Source organism: Sceloporus undulatus, chromosome 5 (assembly GCF_019175285.1).
Source record: "Sceloporus undulatus isolate JIND9_A2432 ecotype Alabama chromosome 5, SceUnd_v1.1, whole genome shotgun sequence".
NCBI classification, from domain to species: Eukaryota; Metazoa; Chordata; class Lepidosauria; order Squamata; family Phrynosomatidae; genus Sceloporus; species Sceloporus undulatus.
Window position 1 is genome coordinate 171212701 of NC_056526.1, and position 18532 is coordinate 171231232.

Below are 18532 nucleotides of genomic sequence, written 5' to 3' on the forward strand. Positions count from 1 at the left end.
AAAGGCTGACATAACTTTAAATGAGTTACTTAGGTTTCATTAAAAACATCAAGATAGCTGAATAGTTTTACAACAATTTAGAACCAAAATCATAGTATGAGTCCCCAACCTATAGGCAAATTATAGTTAATTTTCAACCTGCTCAGTCAACTTTGATTTAGATCTGTTTGTAAGTTACCTTTCAACTGATCAGCACTCCTGTTTTTAAGATGCAGGGGACTCGAAGAGGTAGTGTAATTGTTTTAAACATGGTTGCAGCCAAATCACAAACATGGATTATTTGCAAATCCCAGTGAACCATTTGATTAAGATTAAGGCATGTTTTGTTCATTCAGACATTGCATTTAAAACACAATTGAGTTTTCTTGTTCCTTATGAATATGTCAAAGAAACCAAAGAAACATTATTTCTAAGCTTATCTAGCCAAATTATTAACCAATACATAAACATTTCCTCCCTTTCTGTGTCCAACAGTTACAGATTTCTAAGCTAGAACAGACAAACATGTAACAGTGTAGAGAGTATGTGTCAAGTAGTTCTAAGTATTCTCAAGTACACCTTGCAACATGAGAATTAGAAGTGGGATATTTAGCAATTTTGAGAATTCAAAATGTATATCTTTCTCCTGTCTCCACAAGAGAAGGACAATTATTACTAGACATAAACAAGAGATATATCCCCGATACAATCAATCAGCAACATTCCTCTAATTCCAAACTTTGTTTAGTAGGTTTCAGTATCCTATAACTAAATGACTCCTACATTTCTTCCTTATATTCAAATACAATAGATTCAAAACTTCACTTTCAAAACTTTCAAATTTATTTTCTTTTGTTCTTTATCTAAAGTAGGGATGGGTAAAATGTAGCCCTCCAGATACTGTTGAATTGCAGCTTCTAGCATACCTAGCTACTGGGTATGCTGACTAGGGCTAGTAGGAATTGCACTCCAACAATATATTGGGAGGCTTTACTTTGCCTACTCCAGTCTAAATGGAGGCCTTCCTACTTCTTATCTAATTGTACACAGAAGACAAAAAAAATCAGAACTTCTCTCTGTGAGATGTCATATTTTTCAAAACACATGCAATCTAATGCACTGGGGAATGATGAAATGAATAAAGACTCAGTCAAGTTCAGCAGTAGCAAATATTTTCCAGGGCACAGATGCTGGGTCACTTTTGAATGCTTTTAACATAACCAGAAGAAAGCCGAAGCTATTTTATAGTGTTTAGGTAAGGATGAAAGTACTGGTTATGAGAAAACACATAAAAGTCTTTGGGTATTTCAGAGGAAGGACTGGTTTTAAAATGTTGACCACCATCACCACTATCATCAGTTCTAGGAAATTCTTATCACTTGACACACCTCCCCCAAAAGGACTACACTGGGACCACTAATACAGAAATGCAGAATTCACAAAATTATCTTTAAGCACTATGAACATATCACAAGCTTTCAGAGTATTTAAAATTTTAAATTCAGGTCAATAAATAACTTTTTTTTCCTCAAGACCCTGTTATTTCGGGTTCAAAGAATGTTGACTGTTCCACTGATCATTGCTTGGTGTTTCCAGAATTTTTACCCCCAAAACATTTTTCAAATGAGATTCTTGACTTTTAATCTTGATCACAAATCCATTATTTATTGCCTCAATAGTTTATTTTTTTAAAAATAATAATAAACTAAGAGAACATCTGCAATAACAAAAAAGAATGCATGCCTGTCTGCCTGTGGCAGCCACAGCTCATCAGAACATGATGCTAAATGTGTCCAAATTTGATGAGAAGGTTTTTGGCTATTATCCAAATGGCTCTGAATTACAACTGAAAAGGGTGTGTGTATGTGTGTGCTAAAGCCAAGGAGAGGGGAAGTTATAATTTACCTCTGTAGTAGACACCTCAAAATGTGACACCGTATTTCTGGTTGTTAACATATGGTAGTGCCCTGTTTCAAGTAAAAAGGGAGAAGTTTCTAGAAGGAAAAAGGGCTGGGGGGGCCTGCCATAACTCATCAGAATGTGATAAAAATGACACACTGTTTTTGGTTATCACCCCGGTTGCAATGTTTAGTCCTGTGGTGGCAAACCTGTGGTACATGTGCCTTTTCTGGCACGTGAAGCCATCTCTGAGGACACATGGCAGCCACAGCAAGTAGGGGTGGGGGCAAGGGGAGCAAGCTTGGCCTGGCTCCTTGTCAAGGCATGGCTTGCCTTGGGAGAACCAGGCTGCAGTGAGGAGGAGCAGGGAGGTGTGCATGGCCAGTCCAGCTCTTTACCGCAAACTGGTTCTCCTGTAGAAAGCCAAGCCACGACAAGGAGAGGAGGCATGTGGCCCTTCTGGCAGAAGTCACGCATCTTCCAGCCAGGAGATGCAAATCTTCTGGCTGGAAGGCCCACATCTTGCATGCTATCGAATTCTGGGAATTGTACGTTTGTGAAGTGTAATGAGGCCATCCATGGGGTTTTCTTGGCAAGATTTCTTTAGAGGTGGTTTACCACTGCAGTCCTCTTAGGCTGAGAGAGTGTGACTTGCCCAAGGTCTCCCAGTGGGTTTAATGGCTGAGCTTGGATTCAAGCTCTGGTTTCCAGAGTCAAAACTCAAACTGCTGGCTCTCTTTTTCTTATTAACATGCTGTGCCTTCTGTGCTTTATTATGCTTGTTATTGTTGTGTGCCTCCAAGTTGTTTCCAACATGGGGGCCCAGAGCACCCTCCCTCCCTTCCAAGCGCCAACTCCCAGCAACCCTAAGGTGAAAATATCATGGAACAAGCTTCATCGGAAGATGATTTCCACTGCTATCCTCTGAGGCTGAGAGGGCATGACTTGTGTGTGTCCTGCCTTCAAGTCATTTCTGACGTATGGCGACTCTAAAGTGAAACTATCATGGAGTTTTCTTGGCAAGTTTCATCAGAGGGGGGTTTGTTATTGCTAACCTGAGGCTGGGAGAGTGTGCCTTGGGTTTTCCCTCTGGAGGTCCTGCCCCCCCCCCCGGGAAGGCAGAAGTCCTGCCCCCTGGAAGTCCCAACCCCCACGACACTTGATGACACCCGGTACAGGAACACCACTGAGTTTGGGTACTCAGTCTCTAAAAGTTTCACCATCACTGGCTTTAGTCTAAAGCTGAGATTCCAAATGGAGAGCTTCCTAGAACAATGTTTTTAAGGAGCTAAAAACAGCAGAAGGCTCTCTGAGGCACTTCTGGGGGCAGAAAAAAGGGAAAGGAGAATATATGAAAGACTGCTAGGCAGTCATGCAGACTTAAGTCGATTGACTTGGACTCAAGTCAGTCCAATGACTTGACTTGACAATAAAAGATGCACTGACTTGGTTTGACTCGTGACCTGTATATTTTTAGTAACTGATGTTCTGTCATCGCCCCCAGAGCACAGGGCATGTTTTTTGGAGGGGAACAGTAAGTGCAATGAGCTGGAGGTGAAAGGATCCTTCTAAAGCTTTTCAAAATTTTAGAATGATCCTCTGATGTGCAGTGGGGAAAGGCTGTTGAGCAGACCTCACCTCAAGCCCACTGCCCAATAAGTTTGCTGTTCCCCTCCAAGAAAAGTACCCACCTCCTTTTTTTCTGTTAAAATTGGTTTTCAGACTTGAGACTCAACTTGAGACTCAACTTGGAAGTATCTTGCAAGAACTTGACACTGGACTTGAGCCTGGAAAGTAGAGACTTGGAATAAAAGTACTGAATACTCACTGCTACTAGGGTTCCCACAGTCAAGAAATAGACACAGGAGGACTCTGAGCCATTACAGTAAAATTCCTAGGGTTAAAAAATATGGGTTGATAGGAAACCAGGAGGCCCCATTTTGATGGCTTAGGTATGGACTCAGTCATCACCAGTACACCTTAGCTGGTTACAATAAAATGAAAGAGACTGGAAGTTTTTGCTGATCCCACATTTCCTGCATCACCTCCCACCTGCAGTAATAGATTTTGAAGGGCCACAAGGGAATGGAAATCAGCAAAAATGGCCTCCCCACTCTCTTTCCCTTTGCAAAAGTAGGTGAATGTGCTTCACTCTGTAAGTGAAACTGTATTTCCAGATCGTAGAATCCAACCCAATAAAATATAATTTGGGGTACAGAAAACTGCCAGAGATTTTGATTGTAAGCTCCAGGCAGGGACTAATAATTTACTGCTTTTCAAAAGGAAAACACACACTCTCAGAATGACACACGGTACTAATTATAAGTTTCATTCTCTGGTTTTCTGATTCTAATGTACCCAGGCTGTCCACAAAAAACATCCAGTAAATCCCAGTCAACTTCAGAATAGGCTGCTTTGTCACACTCTGCTTGTTACCTTGTCAAGTTTGGCAGCAAAGTGAGCTCCCACACAAAACAATTCCCTGTTCCTCTAGTTACTAGAGTCTCGTAGTTTGGAAGGTGTTAGGAGTGTTTTTTTATGTTGTTGCTGTGTGGGATGGTGGAGTTTTGTTTTGTTTTTTTGAAGTAGTGTAAAACAGCAAAGAAAAACATCCTTCTTTGTAAAGCTGATGAGCAAAGCGCCATCACAATTTCAGGTCTGCATCAATACAGCTCTCAGCAAATACTGTAAGTAAGTAAAAAAGAAAAAGTTCTGTTTAATGGCCGTAGTCTTTTATGTCCAAATGAATAAGAAATACCAATATATGATAGGCAAAATATATTTTATGGATTGGAAATTGATGTTATTAAATAAAAATCCTACCTAACAAAGATGTCATTTTTTTTCTTCTAGCCCCCCCCCCCCCACAATTCTTCCCTCCTTTTAACCTTCTTATTGGTTTGAGCATTTATATATGTATCCCAAGGAGCTTCTTGTTTATTAATAATTCTTTGTACCTGAAACATTTATAACCCCCCCCCAAGCTGTATTTTGGGTAGGAGCTAAAATTGTTTCTGTGCCTTTTTTTAATAACCAGAGTAGAAGGAATCCTAAATTATCTTAGGTCCAAAACATACTGCAGTAATAATCCAGTCTGAGAATGCTTTCACTGCCCCGGCTCAGTGCTACGGAATCCTGGGAGCTGGAGTTTATGGTGGCGACAGAGCTTTCTGACAGAGAAGGCTAAATATCTCACAAAATTACAGTTCCCAAAACTACCTAGCATTGAGCCAGGGCGGGTAAAGTGATCTCAAAGTGGATTACTTCTGCAATGTGTTTTGGACATTAGTGACTTCACTAGGAACTAATGCCAGTATGACACCAGAGGAGGGACTGGAGATAATAACCTGCTCCCTTCACCAACTGGTATTCAGACCTAGGAGGTTATCATAAAACTGAGACAGATCAAGAGCAGCTGTTCTTCAGGGTTTCTGAGAAACTCCAAACTATTAGGAAATGCCAGGGATGAATCTCACATCTTTTGCATGCAAAGTATGCATTCTGTCTCTGAGCTACAGTATAAATCTTGGAAGATATTAACTCTACACCTGGAGATCCTATTTTGCTATTATAGCAAATCACTATTGATACTACAACTTGGTCATTTTGTCACAATGTATCAGACAGTTTTAGAAATAATTTTATTCTTCATATAAGTGGTAGTGTTGTAATAAAAATCTCTTCGTGGTCGGCATAAATTAGTGACAAAATTTTAAACCACTCACAGGATCTGAGACTAATACAGTTCTCTCTCAAGACACAGCATTTAAAATGACATTTGGCTTAGCTGAGTTAAACAAAAAAGGCCTACAGAACTACTTCTTAAATGTGCATTTTGAAGCAATCAATGAATTAAAAAAACCTTCCCCACCAAGAAAAATAATGTTCTAAACCACAGTTCAAGATGCCACTGGCTTAGTGTTTCTAGCATCTTTAGCTTTTTTGAGGTACCAGAGCAAACCCTGCTGCCCTTTTTCACTTGGCTTTTCTTAATATTTTATCCTGCATAAAGAATGGCAAAATATACAGTCAGTCCTCTTTGTCCACAGATTCAAGCATCCACAGCTTAAAAATATTTTTAAAAATGTAAATTCCAAAAAGCAAACCTTTATGTTGCCATAAGGGACACTGTTTTACTCTGCCATTGTATACAATGGGACTAGAGAATCCATGGATTTTGGTATCCATGGGGGTCCTGGTATGAAACCCCAGTAGATATCAAGGCACACTGTACTATTTTACCAGTAACTATTCGGGTATTTAATTCTAATCGATGCATTTCACAAGAGTGAACCAATTAGCATCAACAAATATTTGTGAAACAAATAAACAAGGATGCTTTTTTTCCCCAGTGCTGAAATTAAAAACAAAGATAAACCCATTATACTATTATTTTGATTCAGCAAGTTGAGCATTTGTGAACCATGAGGGGATACTTTTAAATTCTATTTCTTAGCAGAGGACATTTAATAAAATGGGGAAAATAGAGCAAAACTTTTTTCCTCAGGAGTGTCCCTCCTTTTAAAGAAAAGTTGGCAAGTTTTGCTAGCATTCCATTTATTCTTTAAAAGACTCCCAAAGGAATGATTTGAATATTTTATGTAATTAAAAAAGTATTTCCAGTCTTAAACAAGAATGCCTTGTTTACTGTCTAAAGATTTAATTAGTCTCTTCCAGCTCCAAAATTTGAATGCTAACTTACATACTTTATTCTGAAGACTCTGGGCTGTTTCCCCTGCTATAATTTTAGGCGATACAAATGCTTCCCAAAGTTACTTTCATGCCTAAAATTAGAATCTGGAAGCGTAAATACATTCATAAAGAAGTCTCCAGAATTTCATATTGGTGCATATAAGTATGCCCCACATTTTACAAGTGTAGATAAGGGTATAGCTTTCAACAGCAATGTAACTTAAATGACAGGACAATCTAATGAGCTCATAGCACTCGTATGTTGATATTCTACTGCAAAATCTTTGGTTTCTGACCCACAGAACCAGAGTACACTCTATTTGATGGATGTTTCTGTTTATTTATATTGGGAATACATAAGTGACAAGATGTTTAGATACAAGCTGCTCAGGAGACTCACTGGATTTCATTTTATTGTCCTCCTGTATGCCTTCAAGTTGTTTCTGATTTTTGGAGAACCTAAGGTGAACCAGTTACCGGGTTTTCCTGGCAAGATTTGTTCAAGCCACATTGAATCCCATTTTGGGAGAAAGGCGGGATACAAATAAATAAATAAGCTTCTCTCAGGCTGAGAAAATGTAACTTGTCCAAGGTCCTCCAGTGGGTTTCCATGGCTGAGTAGGGATTTGAGTCCTTGTCTCCTAGAGACTTAATCCAACACTCAAACCACTACACGTCTCTTACTGTTCTCTCTCGCCATTAAATATTCACATTTGATCAGAAGGAAGAGATAATTCAGAGAAAAACAGTGGAATGTGTATTCCTCCAAGATGACATTGAACTGAACCACTCATCAACTCTAACTAGCATAGTGAATGGTAAGAGATGGATGAGTTACAGTCCTAAAACTTCTGCAGGCCCACACATTCTCACCCGTGATTTAAAAAGTCTGAAGCATGTTGTAATCAGTATGCCACTGAAGATTAATGACATCCAAACACCTAGCCTCTCACAACTTTTCTCTGCCCCAAATTCTAAAATCTAGGTACTTATTTCATGACAGTAGTTGGGGACAGTTTTTAATAAACTGGCTAAAGATAAATCTGCACAAGAGTGTGGGAGTGATAATCATCAGCTAAGGCCCAGGCAGCTCAGCTGGTTGTTTTGACAGTATATATGACATGCTTTCCACCTTGTGCACTTGAGTGCCTCGAACAGCAGAAAGAGAATTACCTCACTGTCAAACTCTGTAGTCTGGCCACAGTAAAGAAGGAAGGAACAGACAGGTACTGTAAGCTTGCCGACCCAAAGAAGACTCCTGCTTGCTATGGCAAAGAAATGTTTTCATGATCCCCCAATCTTGTGATGGAATGAAAGAATAAACATCAATGGAAGCCCCCGCTTTCCCCCAGACAACTATCAAAATAAGAAGATTCACAAGCTGTCAATGCAAGGCACAATGAATTATTAATGGCACATATGCGTCTGTTTCTGATCCCACGAAGATTTTACTAGAACAATGGGTAATATGAAAGAAATTGTATTTGTTTATTCAGTGGGAGATTATTTGTGTGCAACAGATGTACCAGAGTCATATACAGTACCACATTTTAATCAAGGTATGACTCAAAGAATCTATTCAGAATTTGACTGAAAAAGTAAAAGAGCAATTGTCTTGTGAATTTCATATCATATTTTATTGCTCTGCTATGAGAAGTTTTAGGAAGCCAGCATCTGATGCTAATCAGGCTCTTAAGGACACTTTTCAGAAATTAATTTATTCATCAGCTTCCCCACTGCCAACAGCCATCAATGATATGATACCATCTGAACTCACATGCTCCATGCCCATGTATCCCCAACACTATCTACAGCCAAGGTGGGTAAAGTTGGCCCTGGGGCTGCAAATGGCCCTCTCAGACTATAGCTGTGGCCCTCAAAATGCCCAGTCTCCCTAGATTGCACTCATTTTGGCAAAAAATCTCCAGGAGTGGCAATTCACCTCTTAAATAGGTTGCAGTCATCCCTTTCACTACTCAGCATTTTTAAACAAAGCTATATATATATTTTAAAAAAACAACTAGAAATGTACCCCCTGCAGTTGCCTACAAGTGGCCTATATTTCTCAAAGAACATGCAACACCTAACATAATATCAAATCCAATTTTTTCTCCTCAGATACAGTATTATATTAAAATAACACAATAAAGTTTTCTTCATCCAGTGAAAAAAATGCTAAGTAGTTAAAAGTGGAGTGTAGCAACAATACTGAAGGGATCCCTTCTTTCACCACTTCAATTCACTTTCAAATTAGGAAGCAAAGCTTTTCATTCAGACACCCTGGGAAATGGTGGAGAGGATCCAATACTGCTAACACCCAGAGCTTGGAAAACGTGTTTTCTGGACCATATGTCCATGAATTCCCTAGCCAGCTTGGCCAATCACTATTATTGATTTACATTGTGGCAGTGTATGAACTGTGAGCATTTTAGCTCCACCTCTGTTTCTAATTTGTGAAGAGAGTATTTTAAACTCAACTTCTGTCTGAACTTATGGAATATGACAATTTCCAACAATATGTCAATTCAGTTTTGTATTGTTTTTTTAAACAATACAAAACAAGAAAAAGTAAATGACACCTTGTAGTTTTAGTAACATTTCAGGGACATTAAGGTGTAAGAATGAGAGATGATAAAATAAAGACCTGCAATTCAAGGTGAGCCTGTTACATAACAAAACATTTTCTATTGGCTATGCATATTTAAAATGTAAAATTTTAATAAGATCAAGTTAAAGGAAGAAAAAAGAAGACCCCAAATGGAGTTCCTGAAAGTTGGAAAACAAATTGTTATTTTAAGTTGTATATTTGGACCTTGTGGTCTCTTCCAGTTTTATTATTCTATTATTCTATCTCTAAATAAAGAACTATGATAGATGTAGAACAAAAGAAACCTGTGATACAGAAGGGCAGGGCTTCATTCCAAAATCCCTGATAGAGCCAGAACAAGTCCCTGCTTCAGTTCTTAAGTGATACATTTGAAAATATTTAAAATATGGGTTTCATGTTTACTACTGTTCTGGTCTTTCCATTGCTTTTAACCAAGCTTTTCAACTAGGTAAAAAGAGGGTAAATGTAACTTGATGGAAGTGTTTAAAGCCAAGCTGGGTTGCCATCCAAGGTAAAATGGAAGGGAAGTACTTCCACTGCCTAGTCAATTGGTAACACTGGCTTCTCACCAGAGACCAACAACTCTCCCAAATGGAGAGTGATTCAACTCATCTGAAAAGTAGAATGGACATCTGCTTAAATATTTCCTAGATAATTTGTCTAAGTACTCACTACAGACATTATATTACACATTTTGAATAATGTATTTTGTGCATAATATTAACAAATACTGGTATGAGGAAACTGTTTTATACTGAATCAGACTTTGCCTATGTAGCCTGGCTGTGCCTATTTAACCTGACAGCAGTTGTCCAATGATTTTAGCACAGATCTTCTCCCAGTTTTTTTTCCCTGAGACTATTTAAAGCAGAGATACCAGGGCTTGAATATCAGACCATCGAAAAGCCTGTGTTTTCTCACTGATGCCTCACATTGTTTCTTGGCACTTGTGAGAGTGTCTAGAAACACACACACACACCTATTTTTAAGGCTAACTTGCAAAGGCAAAGAGAACAAATATAGAAAGGGCTGTGGTACCCTAGAGATGCTGATGAAGTCTGCTATTGCCTATGAAAACTCCTGTAGCAACAGAACAATTAGTCTCTAAGGTGTCACATTACTTAAAGATGAACACAGCTATTGTGTGTCGGGGGGGGGGGGGGGAGGAAAGAAGGAACAGCTTCTCTGACTCCTGTCCTTGATGTTCTTCCAGCCCCTGTTTCAAAAGCAATTTCTTCCACAGAAAGGGAAGAGAGATTAAAAGGGGAATAAAGTCACAACAGGATTAGTATTCCTCCACTTGCCTATTTAGCCTGTTGTGATCTAAGCAAGGTGTTGCTAGTAAGCAACTCCAAGGTTAAATCCAGGAATGGAACTGCTGCAAAAAGATTTACCAGGCAACTAGAGAAGAAGAGGAGCAGAAACCATCCGTAATTCTGGAGATGGGAATGCAGTCATTTAATTGTTACAATTACAGCCTTCTTGTCTGCTTGGTAGTTGTAGGTTTCTGGAATGGTTCCATCCGAGTCAAACCCCTTTCAAAAAAGGAAGGATAGTAAATTGGACGCCTAAGACCATAGAAAAGAGTGGCAACATTAACTGCTAACACTGATAGACCACTGCAATGTTCCTACTGAGAAACTGTCCCTTATTGCCCCCCACATTCTTCCAAAAATTCATTCCCCTCCTCAAATGATCAATGGAGCCCCGCCCCATCATCAGAGAGTAATCCTGACCATATGAGACTCAGATGGAACTGTTTTTGAAACCTACAACTACCAAGCAGGCAAGAACTGAATAATATACTCCAAAATAATCTACAGCTCTACCAGACTTTCTAATTCAATTCACAGCAGGCTCACAATGATTTTTGGAAAGGAATTATACCTTAAAGTATATTTCACCATACTCAAGACAGACAAAACATGGTTTACAAACAAACACAAATATAATCTACCAGAAGTATCCCCCCCTCCCCGGGACACTAAACGTCAGACCAATTTAAAAGATCTTTCCTTCCAAGAACAGCTTAGATTTCAGCTGTGGTGATCCTTAAATGGAAAAAGAACTCTTAGATTAGATTTACAAGTCTACCTAATACAATGTTCTGCTTCCCACAATGGCCACCCAATTGCTTTTGGGAAGTCCACAAACAGCACACTGACATAGCAGCCAGTTTCTGCTGTTGCTTCCTTCTCCACCGAATGGCGTTCAATGGCATTCTGCTTTGGAACATAGAAGTTTCATATGACCAATGGTAGACCCCTTCTTCATAAATGCATCTGCAATCCGCCTCCTAATAAAGCTGTCTAAACTAGTGGCTATTATATTACATGGGAATGAAACCCATAAATCAAGCAGGTAAGAGCCAGATCTATGTGCATGCAAATGGATTAGCTCACCCTGGACAGCTCCATCTCAGTTCCTGGAAATGCTATAAAACAGGCCAGCAGGCACTGTTGAATGGGGTAGGTTATGGGGTAGGGATGGAAAGGAGGATTCTTGAATACTGGTTAGAGCTCACTTGTTATGGAAGGCATTAGATTTAACCCACTATGAATTGTGCAATGAAGTACAGTTGGACCTGTGTATCCCTGGGGGTGGATGTCAAAAACTGTGGGACCTCAAATTGTGTTGTGTAGTGGTAGTATGTCATGAGTGCAGCTGCATTACTACAGCCACATGCATACGCCACCATCGGGGAGAATGAGGTAGGGCCATCTGTGGATGCTGCACTCCATGAAGGGCAAACCCATGGATACAAAGGCCTAACTAAACTATCTTTTGTCTGTACAGAGAACGCACTGATGTACACCCACCAGTTCAATGGCAGCCCCGGTACCATTAAGAGACCACATATACCACAATCCCCTGTAAGTATACAGTGGTCATATTACTGATATGTGATTTGAAGTTGTATTACATAGGCTGGACAATAAATGACCTAACAATATTGCTAATATAAAATGTTCTGAAATGGATAAGGATAATCTCCAGCTGTCAAACAATAAGTTCTACAAATACCGTTCATTTCTGCAAGTGACCTGATACTTGCTTTCTGGCAACACTGATTGAACTTCTACAATATATACTTTTAATGACCTTTGTAATTTTCAACAATTGTGCATTTTCTGTTGAGACTATCATACTGCTACAATATGCTACAAACAATTCTCAGAATAACGGATTAACTTTCTCAAGCATTGTAAATGAGGCTGTTTGTCTGCTTTTGCTTCCATGGCAATTTCTACAAACCCAGAATTGAATCAGAAATTGGACATACCAACTGAAAGTGGCCACTTTGACTGACCAATGACTCCTTAACTAGGAAGGGTACATCCAAGCAGGCTAAGTTTCAAATCCCCTAAATCTTTCATTCACATCCAATCTGCTTCCACTAGGACACAGTAGGACTTCTCAAGTTGCCCTATTTCTCTTTATGAAATGAGCCCTCACAGACATCTATTCCAGTTCAGTTGCATTTCTTCATTCAGTAAATTTCTCTTTAAGGTTTAGCAGTTCACTGTACATAGAAACAGTTCCTCATATGGAAAATCTGCGGGCAAATATGTCAGTCTGCAATGATTCCTACAAGATAAAACAGTGTTCTGCTAATAACTTCTGATACCACTGTTTATGGTAAAATAAAAATGTGTTCTTAATAAAATGTCAAATCTGTATATGAAAACAAATCACTTTGTTTATTGGCAGAACTTAAGCAATATGGGAAAAATAGTACTGTGCTGAGCAAGGCAAAACTGGATAAATCTCTGGAGTATGTGTGTCTTAAAAACTTCAGATCAGCAAAATGATGACCCTACTGACAGTAGTTTACTGATCAGTAAAGTTTTATTGCCATCACAATCATTATCCAGTAAAACCTATACAGTGATGCAGTCTAGCACTTACTCTCTTTTTTTGCTTTGATGATGCTTATTCCTGCTGCCCAACCTGCCACCCTGCCAGAAATTTCAGACTACAACTCCTATCAGCCTCACCTCAGCTGGTGGAAATGGCAGGAGATGTAGCCCAACACATCTGGAGAAGGCTGGCTCACTGTATATAACTTGAAGAAACAGTTACTGAAAGAGCAGGTTTCACAGGCTATTAAAATTCCAACTTCCTATTTGCAGACTTCAGATATACAAGATTAGAGAATCAAAATGCATCCTTACCTTCACTTGGGGAAGCTGAAATTCTTACCTAGTAGAATCTATGCCTGACTAATAACTGAGATATTTAAATTTCTGAATGGCAAAATTCATCTGAAAAAAGTGTTAACCACAAAAGTTGTGCAAATAATGTGTCCATAATCAATCTTAGAAACTACATTTAAATAAGAAAAAGAAAATATTTTCCACACAACATGTCTGCTTTGGTTGTTAAGAGGGATGATTTAGATGTGGTTTCAATGATTTAGCCACAGTATGATCCTAATGACAATCAATGATAGAGCATACAGGATCATTGCTCTCACATTTTATAGACTGGTTGTTTCATGCTTCCCAAATAATCTAATCATTAGCTCCTAAAACCTATATGCTGATGATGAGGTTCTGAACTGGCTGTGACTGACCAGGACAGAGATTTTGCAGTTAATGCTAATAAACAAAATGTCAGTCCAGCTTGCAACAGCTGTGAAAGAACAACTCCCTTACAAGGAAAAGCCACAATATTGGGGGATTTCTAAGTTTAGGGGGAAAGATGAATAATGGAAAGGGCAGCATATTTATGGTTTAGAAAATTATGCTGAAGAAAGTGACTAGAGATAAGCTTTTCTCCCACATTCCTAGAATACAGGATTATCCAAGATTAACAGTAGGAAATTAAAAGGAATCATTTTTATCATACTTCAAGGTCTAGAAAATATATTAATCTTTTAAATGACATTTAAAATTAGTTTAGTACGTGTGTGTGAGTGTGCGTGAGTGTGCGCTTTCAAGTAACCTGTAACCTCACATTTTATAGACTGGTTGTTTCATGCTTCCCAAATAATCTAATCTAAGGGCGGAAAACAAATTGGTTGGGATCTCACAACAGGATGAAACTTATCTTCTCTTGGCAACTCATAAATTTCTAAGGCTTGTAATGTGATTTGATGGAGAAAAATGTTCACAAAACCATTTTAAAATTCAAGTTTCAAAATGTGCACATTTCCAAAATTCACAGAACTAAAAATGCATTTATTTTAAAATTGTATTACAAACACGTTTTAGCCAATGAAATAAAGGTATACAAAATTGTGTATACAGTGAGTCCATGCCATACACAGACTCATTACAGGTGGCTTTCACTTATGCTGAAGCTGCCCAGCAACAAAAACAATGGCACACCCACACCCGCAGCAAACACACACGGCTGCGCGGCAAGCCCAAGCCCCATTCTATCCAATGGGGCTTGAGAATACTTGCTTTATGCTTTACGCGAGGGATCCAGAACGGATCCCCCGCGTAAAGTGAGAGTGGACTATATTAGGGAAAAATGCATATTAAAATATGCACAAACTTCCTCAAGGGAATAAAAAAGGAAATCATACCACCATATCTGTGATGGGCTGAGAATGCCCATTTCCATAATAATGAAAGTGACATATTCCCACACCCCTAGTCTGGTAGAATCATAGAATCATAGAGTTGGAAGAGACTGCAAGGGCCATCCAGTCCAACCCCCTGACATGCAGGAAATTCAAATCAAAGCATCCCCAACAGATGGCCATCCAGTCTCTGTTTAAAGACCTCCAAGGAAGGAGAATCCACTACTGTCGAACAGCCCTTACTGTCGGGAAGTTCTTCCTAATGTTGAGGTGGAATCTCTTTTCCTGTAGCTTGCATCCATTGTTCCGGGTCCTGTTCTCTGGAGCAGCAGAAAACAAGCTTGCTCCCTCCTCAATATGACATCCTTTCACATATTTAAACAGGGCTATCATATCACCTCTTAACCTTCTCTTCTCCAGGCTAAACATTCCCAGCTCCCTGAGTCGTTCCTCATAGGGCAAGGTTTCCAAGACCTTTCACCATTTTAGTCGCCCTCCTTTGGACACACTCCAGTTTCTCAATGTCCTTTTTGAATTGTGGGGCCCAGAACTGGACACAATATTCCAGGTGGGGCCTGACCAGAGCAGAATACAATGGCACAATTACTTCTCTTGATCTAGACACTATACTTTTATTGATAGAAGCCTGCCTAAATACTGTAAATGCACCAGATTCCATCTGATCTTGGAAGCTAAACATCGTCAGCCCTAGCTACGTCTTGGATGGAATAATGCCAAAGCCAGGTGCTGTAGGCTATATTTCAGAAGAAGGAATTGGCAAGCCATCTCAGTATACCTTCCCCAAGAACTCTATGAAATTCATATAGTTGACATAAGTCAACAGGCAACCTGAAGGCACAAACACATATACACACAGCTAGGGTTGGGTTATTTGTGTTCTTTTACAGAGGATAATCCTCTGTTTGAAGGGTAGCCAGATTATAGTCCTTGTTTTGAAAGTATCCTCTATTTGAAGGATTTCCCATCTGAATCTGATTTAAAGATGAAGGATTACAAGAAAGAAAATCTGGGCCTTGAAGTTGTCCATCAACAGTTAGTTCCTGGATACCAGGTTCTGGAAGCACTCATTGTCTCCTCCATTTAGGTGAGATGTACTGCAATTCTGTTTAAATTATAAAAACAAGGCAAGATCCTACATTGTGCTTGCATAGGCTACATTCACATAGTTAAGTGATGGTGGCCATACATCATCACCCTGCTGAACAACTGCCTATTTGTAAATGTGCCTGCTCTTTACACAATCTTAGTGAGTCAAGTGCTGCACTGAAGGCATTGATGAGTAATTCTGCACTATCCAAGAATGTGCAAGGGCATGTGCAACAGCTACACTTGCTAAACTCCACTTATAAAACTGTGAATTGAATATGGATTCCATGCCATGACTGAAAAAGTATAACTAGATGTGTAGGGGAACATACAAATATGTAAAAGGCTAACAGGATGCCAGACATAATTTCATATCTTCCCTCTACACCTACACTAACATATGCAAGTTCATGTAAATGTGACTTTCTTCTGCTCTCTGTTTTAGTGATGTATGTCTTGGGTTGACCACACATTAAGTGACCAACCCAAATTTAACACTTCTGTTAGAAAGCAGAGCTATCTACAAAGTAGATGATGCAATCCACACTACTGTAAGCAAATGAACCTCATAACAGTGCCAGCAGACCAATTCATTCGTGCTACCAAATATATCAATCAGTAAGAGCCAAATGTGATCAGAATTCCATTCAGTTTTATTACCTGGGCTGGAAAACAACAGTATAGCACCTGTTGACCCTATTAATATTTCATACAGAAACAAAATTAGACAAGTCTTCATTTATAAAAGCATTTTGTCTATCTCTGTCCACAAAATGCCATGATAACTGCCAAGGATCTATCTGCTTTCATTTTTAAAAAGGGGACTCTTCTGACAGTTTGTCATACAAGTTATGCTTAATTGTGACAGCATTCACAGATGTCTCACAGAAATCAGCACTGTGATCAACAAAACAAGAGAGAAAAAATGAACAACAAGAAACAGGCTTAAACCCCTTCCCCCAAACACTGATATTTGAATACTTACGGCTGTCATAGCATATGTTGCCCAAAGCACGCCCCGTTTGAAGAAGCACTTCCTGATCTTTACAGTTTAAGAGCTGCACCAGAGGTGGAATCAAGCCAGCATCAACGCATGGATTCCGCATAAACTCTATAAGTCACAGAGAAAGGTTTAATTAAAGTGTAGTTGCTGGGGATTTGATAATTTCCTATAAACAGAGCCATTTTTCCTCCAGCACACAATTTTCTTTTCCAAATTCAAATTGAGCCAGAGGCATTGAAGTTGCCTGTCTGTACAATATTATAAAATTTATATACAGAATGAAAACATTCTAGCTCAAAACAAACAAGCAAAACAATCCTAGGAGTTATGGTCACATTCAGTATTCTAGATATCTGTTGCCCAGTGTGAATTCATTCGGTAAAAAATATTTGAAATGATTTTTGTTTTACCATTAGTTAAATACAAAGCGTTTTTGGGGAACTATGAACTGAGACAGAAAATTTTAATATCATCAAGCACCTCTCATACATTAAAGAAGCTCCAAACAATTCAATTAAAGAAAATCGGTTGAAGAAGACAATTTTTCCTTCTAAAGTCCAGCTTCAGTACAGAATATTAATAAAATCATAAATGGGAGAAAAGCAAAATTTCAAAGCTATAGGTCAAAATAAACATTTAGAGCAGCATGGCTATATACAGGCATACCTTGCTTTAAGGTGCTTTGCTTTAGAATGCTTTGCTAATACTGCATTTTTCAAGTATACAGTGCAGCGCCATTTTGTTATCCACGCTGTCTGTTTGCAGGATTTATGCACTTCATTTCAATGTCACATTCTGGCAAATTTTAATTTTTTAGTTTTACTTTTGTTTGTTTTTTATCTTTGTTATGCCAAGTGCTATTGCACACTTAATAAATAATAGTATAAATATGCTTTTAGGCCTTTATATGAATTGACAAGTAAGGAAAAAAAGGCTGACAACTGCTTTAAGGCAATTTTCGGTTTATGGGCATGGTTTAGACCTGCTATCTTACCAAGGTATGTGTGTAAAAGGGATGGGCAACTGCACAGGTTTAAGGGTCCAATCTCCCCCCCCATAGGCCACACAAGACATCCAACAAGCCCAAAAGCTTCCATTTGCCTTTGCAGCCCCCCTCAAAATGGTGACAGGAAATGAAATGTTTTAATTTTGAGACTGACTGCAGAAGAAAATTGAGGTATGTGAAGGTGATATGGGGTTTTAAGGGTGCGGTAGGGTGTTTTTGATGTTTTAATGCCATTTAAAGGGGCTCTCTGAGTAAACTCACCAAACACTTTCTTATTTTATTTATTTTATTTATTTATTTTAGAATTTTGCAGGTTTGGGGTACTTTGGGGAACTGGTAGGGTGTCCAGGGGCTGCATGAAGCCCTGGGGGCTGTACTTTACTTTGTCCAACCCTGCCACACGTATTAGAGCAGCACAACATCATGGTGTCCCAACATCTTGTACTTTAGCAGCTCTGTGACAGGATCTGCTTTGTCACATACCTAGTCACCTGGAGCCAATAACCACTTATCCAAAATAAATGAGTAATTTCAAAACTGGGCTTATGCTTTGATAAATCTAATGTTTCAAATGCATTTGAATGCTTTGCATTTATGAACATTTTTTCTCCATTAGGAGAAAAGAATAGTCAATTTAAAAACCACAAGCTCAATAAGAACAAAAAGTCTAAAATTATTTTCATATGCGCAAATGTAGCAGTACCA

At 38.9% G+C, this 18532-nt stretch overlaps 1 protein-coding gene across 4 annotated transcripts in view; it reads right to left on the reverse strand.

The window, feature by feature from the left end:
- Nucleotides 1–18532, reverse strand: part of RAP1GDS1 (Rap1 GTPase-GDP dissociation stimulator 1) — a 114498-nt gene that overhangs the window by 41343 nt on the left and 54623 nt on the right. For all 4 annotated transcript variants that reach the window (XM_042470803.1, XM_042470802.1, XM_042470801.1 and 1 more), the window contains one exon: nucleotides 16804–16929. In XM_042470803.1, the coding sequence (XP_042326737.1) occupies nucleotides 16804–16929 (126 nt within the window). The remainder of the gene's footprint in view (nucleotides 1–16803; nucleotides 16930–18532) is intronic.